The sequence below is a fragment of the Quercus suber genome, unplaced genomic scaffold (assembly GCF_002906115.3).
Source record: "Quercus suber isolate HL8 unplaced genomic scaffold, Cork oak 2.0 scaffold_743, whole genome shotgun sequence".
NCBI lineage: Eukaryota > Viridiplantae > Streptophyta > Magnoliopsida > Fagales > Fagaceae > Quercus > Quercus suber.
In genome coordinates, this window is record NW_027070181.1 from 154,584 (window position 1) to 161,049 (window position 6,466).

At 35.8% G+C, this 6,466-nt stretch overlaps 1 protein-coding gene across 1 annotated transcript; it reads left to right on the forward strand.

The window, feature by feature from the left end:
• The first annotated feature begins 2,121 nt into the window (after nt 1–2,121).
• Nucleotides 2,122–4,652, forward strand: LOC112017967 (F-box/kelch-repeat protein At3g06240-like). Its single transcript, XM_065766780.1, has 3 exons — nt 2,122–2,236; nt 3,364–3,467; nt 3,558–4,652. Exons 1-3 carry the CDS (start codon nt 2,122–2,124, stop codon nt 4,494–4,496), a joined length of 1,158 nt encoding a protein of 385 aa, XP_065622852.1. The 3' UTR covers nt 4,497–4,652.
• The last annotated feature ends 1,814 nt before the right edge of the window (nt 4,653–6,466 follow it).

A 6,466-nucleotide genomic window follows, 5' to 3' on the forward strand; every position in this document is an offset into this window, starting at 1 on the left:
TTTTTTTTTTTTTTTTTTTTTTTTTTTTTTTGATAAGGGTCGAAACCATAGTTAAACCAATTGAGATATCTTAAAAACTGTGTCAGGCATGTCAACTTGCTTCCCGAGGCCATAACTTTTTATCCGACCATTGAAAGTTCATTTTCTTTAGTGTTCTGGAAACTAGACATCCATACATTTCCATGGACACCAAGATCATCTCAACTAGAGTCTAAGAAAGCCCTCAAATATGCATCATGGTGTAACGCATAACGTTAGGGAGTTACGCGACAACACAATTAATGATCCCTTAATTTCTCCACGTGCTCAGCGAAATCTTAACTCCTCAAATTATGAGATAGCTTTCATAACCAAAACTTTTGACACCAGAGTTAATGATAAAGATTCGTTGCTGATCAAATCCATCCCACCTTATATCTCGGCTCCACCAAACTTTAATTCCATTAATACCCCTACTCAACATGTGTCACGTGAGATGCATGAGTCACTTATGTCAAGCTCCCCACAGAAACAACATACACAAAAAAACGTGGCCTCGACTAGTCAGGCCATGCACAGGTGATAGTGCTTAAGCAAAAATAGTAAATGTAGGTGGATGCAAAAGGTTTCTTTCCCAAGTGGTTGATCACTCAGAATTAACTTGTAAGAAGGAAGCAGTTTTTGAGGAGTGATGAAGTTTTATCTCTTTCAATGGCAGAGGCTGGAATCTAGTCTTGCCAAGAATCATGAATATCTTAGTGTGGAACTGTTGCGGCTTGGAACCTAAGTACAAGAAAGGAGCTTGGAGATATAATCCAGGCAAAAGATCTTTTTGTTGTGCTTATAGCTGAAACATTAACCGAAGAAGTAAGGCTAGATACAGTTTTATGCAACATTGATTTTGATCACAAGTGGATGGTTCCTAGAGAAGGGCGTGGTGGTGGACTTGCACTGTTTTGGAAGTCTTCGGTCAACCTTACCATTGAGGATTCATCCAAATACTTTATCGATACTTGTATTGACAAAAATTCTAACATTGCTTTGCGATTCACTGGTTTTTATGGGGAACCAGAGACTTCGAGACGAATTGAGGCATGGGATAGTCTTTAAAGATTGAAACACGCCTTGGATATTTCGTGATTGTGTGCCGAGGATTTTAATGAGCTGGTGAGACAAGATGAAAAATTAGAAGGAGCATTACGCAATCACCAACAGATGCAATTGTTTAGAGATGCTATAGACGAATGTGGGTTTATGGACCTTGGCTTTATTGGGCCAAAATATATGTGGAGCAAACATTTTGAGAATGGGCATTCTATATGGGAGAGACTTGATAGATGTTCGGCTACTAATAATTGGTTCCTAAAGTTTCTAGGTACATAGGTTCATCATCTTAATTGTGATTCTTCGGATCACTCTCCCCTATTTATAAATCTTTTAGGTCTTGATCATTCGCTAAGGAAAAAAAAAATTCCATCCTCATCAATGGTGAGCCAAAAGGTTTGATCCATCCTACTAGAGCTATTAGGCAAGGGGGCCCACTATCTCCTTAGAGCATTCTTATCAAGAATGCTAAATGTTATAAATGCTAAATTCTAACATCAAATTTGTAAAAAGCACACTCCATCAAGAATGCTAAATGCTATTACTTTTAACATCTAGCTACAGTGGGTTGCTATCTCTAGCAGCCCACTATAGCAAGATGGTAAAAAAAAGAAACTATTTGTTTAATACTTGTAACCCTTATTGTCTTCCTTATCTATTTCAAGTAAATTAATAGTCACTTTGTCATGACGTTCTAAGTGTAAATTTGATTGTGCAATGAGGTTCTATGTTTACTGTCTAGTGACTAATGATTAATTACCATACACCAATTTGTCCCTATTTAGAAAGCAACACATTCAATTCAGCAAAAATCAAGGGTTTGAAAAAAGAGATTTACTATAAATTCAGGATCTAAGAAGTGATCATTGATTCATGACCAAACAGAGAGAAACAGATAAAGTATTCTTACAATTACAATTACAAAGAGCCACCAAATGAAAAGATCTGCATAGATATACAAACAATTTGCCGAATCTATCTCTCAATGTTCTTGAATTGGAGCCTTTAAATTCATCAGGTTATTTGCTTGCATCGAGCATGTATGCATTAGGTGGATCATTTGTTGATGCTGTGAGGATGAGAAGGTTGGTGAAGGAGAGAGGTGTGGGGGTTGTTGCTGGGTACAACTTGGTGCATGTGAACAACCCGGCATGTAGATAGATTGTTAGCTGGGGATAAGTCCACCCCACAACTAACATGGTCATTAATTGAAAACATAAAGAAAGAATTAAAAAAAAGAATATTTAAATGAAGTGGTAAAATAATAGAATTTTTTATATTGGTTATATTATAAAGTGAGATATTAAAATTAATAAAGTAACTTTTTGAGATATTAAATGCTATATTTTATAGCATTTTTGATGAGAATGCTCTTAGGACAGATAAACAATGACTATTTATTAATTTATAAATTTTTTTGTCCATCGGCACTACAAAAAGGAGAAGCAAGCTTATCCTATCAAAGGTAAAGCAACTCTACACTACAGTACCGAAGTCTAAGGGTCTGTTTAGTTGAGAGGATGGAAAAGAGAGAAGATAAAAAAAAATAAAAAATAGATGGAAATGTGGGGTGATATAAGAGATTTTAATTTTCCTCTTTGTGTTTGGTTGGAGGGTGGAAAAATAGAGGGATAGAAAATAGAGTTTATATAAATTTACTCTCATATCCTTATTACATAACTTATTTTATATAAATATTTTATAAAGGAAAAATAAAAAGAAAAAACTGATTCTATGGTCCAAAGTAAGGAAAAAAATTCAGGGAAAAATAAAAGAAGTTTAAAGGTGAGTAACAAAGAACCAAAAAAAAAAAAAAAGGTTCAACGAAACCAAAGCCAGGGCCAAAAAATAAAAAATAAAAAGAAATAAGGTTCAACGTTAGGCAAAGAACTTATAAAAGGAAAAAATAAATAAATAATGTAGCAATGAAGAAAAAAACAAGAAAAAAAAAAGTGTTAACGTTGAATTTACGAGAATAAAAGAGCTAGAAATGTCATTTTAAATAATCCAGTTCCCCTTCCATTTTCCCTCCAATTAGAGGGAGCTGACAAAGGGTGAGGCATGAGAAAAAATAGTTGAGTCACACCATTTTTTTCCCACTCCAACCAAACACCACACTATTTTCATTTTCCATCTTCCATCCACGCTATTTCCATTTTCCATCCACACTATTTTCATACCAACCAAACATAGCCTAAAGTAAAGCTTTATGTTCAACGGACAACGCCAGTAGTCTGACTGTCTGTTTTGGGCGATCTGAATCTGAATCTGAATCTGAAGTAAATGTCCCAAATGACAGAACCCCCGATTCTCGCCCGTCTTCCTTACGACATCGTACTCAACATCCTGACAAGACTGCCGGTGAAATCAGTGATAAGATTAAGGTGCGTTTCAAAATCCTTGTACTCCTCAATCACCACTCCCTATTTCATCTCCACCCACCTCAATCACACCAAAAACAACATAAATCGTGACAATGCTCGTGTCATACACCTGCCCTTTTCTTCTCGGCCTGCAATACCAGCCTGTACGGTCGCTTTGGACCGCTCCTTTCTGAGATTCGAATTCCTTTTGATTTTCCTCATCCGAGTGCCCAAATAGTGGGTTCCTGCAATGGCTTGTTGTGTCTCGCTGATCTTGTTTACGGTAATGTTATATATTTGTGGAACCCCAGCGTTAGAAAATTCAAGAAGTTGCCCGATCCTTGCTTAGGAAACTCTAGGTTTGTTAAAATAGGTTTCGCTTATCATTCCGAGAATAATGACTACAAGGTTGTCAGGATTTTATCTCCTCCTTCCTCTGCACAGGTGGTTGAAGTGTACACATTAAGTTCGGGTTCATGGAGGAGGTTTGAAGTATCTTTGGGAGCCAATGGTGTCTACTACTACTTTAGAAGATCCCTTTTGCCAACCCCATTGGTCAGTGGAGCTTTACACTGGATAGCAGGTGAAGGAGAAGAGTATCCTGAAGACAGAATGATTGTGTCATTTGATGTCAATAGTGAGAAATTCAGAGAGCTAGCACTGCCCCCCGGTCATATTATCGATGCCAAAAACCTTGAAACACATATTTCATCATTCGAGGGAAAACTGGCTTTTATTAGAAGTGAATATCCTGGCCGTGTCTTCTCAATATGGGTGATGAGGGAATATGGTGTGGTTGACTCTTGGACTAAACTTTTTGTTGTACCGTTTCAAAGAATATCTCATTGCACTGCCTTTACCGAGTATGGTTCACTTCTGGTGTTTTCGTACAACTACAAAAATAGAATCAAGTCTGACCAAAAGTTTGTTTTAGTTGACATTGAAACTCTACAGGAGAAAAATGATCTTGGTATCCAAATATCTCTATCTGCAGTTACTTTCATGGAGAGTCTTATTTTACTTGATGGAGCAAATGTTGTATCTTACTAAACAGTGGTATGGATGAACCGAAACCCCTGTTATTCCTTTTCCTTTCGTTGTAGGTGTGATGGTATTGCTAAAAGCTTCATATTTTATCGCATGTTTACATCATGCTTCTGTGAATATTATAAATTAGTATTTGAGATTTGTGTGTGAATGGTTGCTGCGTTATGGATGTTGTTATTCCTTTTCCTTTAGTAGTACTTGTCTAGCGAGCATGTTGCCCTTCCAAGGTCATGTGTCTTACTTCCCTGGTTGAAGCTACATGGTCTTTGTTGTTAGTGTATTACATTTAACCTTAATATCAATTGGAAGGAGCTAATTTTTCTGACATTGAGTCAGTTGTGCAATACGTGATCTTCCTATATCATTCTATCTCTGGCCTCTAAGAGATGTATCAAGGTGAGGAACACTATTTTACCATGCTTAGCTTGGTTCAATCACATGTTTGATGTCAGTGGATGTGGATTAACAAGTTTAGGAGCTGAAATGTTACGTTTCTGTTTGTACTGTTGTGTTCTTTATTTGAAAGAAACATGCTATGTGGGATTTGTTCACTAAACTTGTTTGGTTAATGACGAAAAACTTAAAAGGCATATATATATAGAGCTGTTAGGTTGTGACGTACAAACATTTGTTTTTTCTCTGCATTGATGCTGCTATTTTAGTGTCCCAATTTATTTATTAGAAAATTCGGTTGATGAAGCATCAATCAGTTAACCATTATTCTAACAATTGAAACAATCAAAGATGATTTTCTAGGCTCAAAGTGCTAAAAAATATTCAAAGATAAAATTTCATAAAGTAGGTAAGTAAAGGCCGTCTATTTCTTGATAAGTAGTAAGTAAAGGCCATTTACAACGACTCAAAAGAGGCTATTTAGAATAGCCTTTAATAACCCTAGAATTCTAGTCCTTTAACTTACATATAACAATTAAATCTTAACTACAGCTAGTCTCAATTGTTTTCATTTTGATTTCTTTTTTAAGCATCCGATGTTGAAGGAATTTGTATTGTTTGATGCCAGAGATGACAACCAGATTTCTTTGTGATGGTTTTGGTAAGATTTCCAAATTGGCTTTTTTCTTTTTTGATAAGTAATAATATTTACTCAAAAAGAATCATGTACACTGGTTGTATACTAGCTGAAGGTTATATAGGAGATCTAAAATTACAATGAACAATTAAATCAAATAAATTTGAAAAGAAAGTTTGCCTAAAGCTACCATCCACTCAAGCAAGGTCTTCAAAAAATTTGCTTTTAATTCTAAAGTTGGTTTCTTATTTGTTTGCATTGGCGAATCTTCATCATAGCCAAAGATTTGTTGAAGCAGAGCATCGTAGGGGAGCAAGGGTTAGTGCCTTCCTTTTTTTTAATTGTTGGATTCAATGAAGGTTCATCTTGGAGGAGAGGATGGTGTGGTTTGGAGTTAAATGGAATTTAGAAAGTTTGATGTCCACTCTTATTGTAGGGCTTTCAAAGCATCTATTGGAGCTATGTTTCTGTGAAATCCAACGGTGTCCTTTAATGTTCTTTGTGCAAGTGCAGCTTTAGGAAAAATTTTAATTAGTAAAGAATATCCAAAGGTAGTGGAGAGAAAATATTGATAAGCTGTTGCTGTTTAGTTATAATTTGGTTATCGCTGCAAATGTTTCCTTGTTTCAGGTTTACTGGCTGGCTTAGTAGGTTGTTGAGATATTAGGATGGTAGGAAGGAAGGTGCAGAAGGCACAACAATAATGGGATTTGGAATGGTTATATCACTTTGCCTAAATGGTGTATTTTGTTAAAAGAAAAAACTGCACTTTTAAGGCTGTTGAGAATAGCTGAACTTTTTTTTTAAGGGGTCAAAGGCTCTTTTATAGGATCTGTCTTTGACCTTCCAGATGCTGTAATTTTGCTTGACGGTTCTTCTCAATATCTCCAGGGCACTAAAGTTGTACCCAATGTTTTATAACTAAGAACAAAATTTTGTATGC

Bases quoted from the DNA above. Each gene is read 5' to 3' on its own strand.
- LOC112017967 (XM_065766780.1), top strand. From the start codon at position 2,122: ATGTATGCATTAGGTGGATCATTTGTTGATGCTGTGAGGATGAGAAGG. The intron at 2,237-3,363 runs GTAGATAGATTG...CTGAATCTGAAG, and splicing joins GCATGTGAACAACCCGGCAT to TAAATGTCCCAAATGACAGA. The intron at 3,468-3,557 runs GTGCGTTTCAAA...CATAAATCGTGA, and splicing joins AAATCAGTGATAAGATTAAG to CAATGCTCGTGTCATACACC.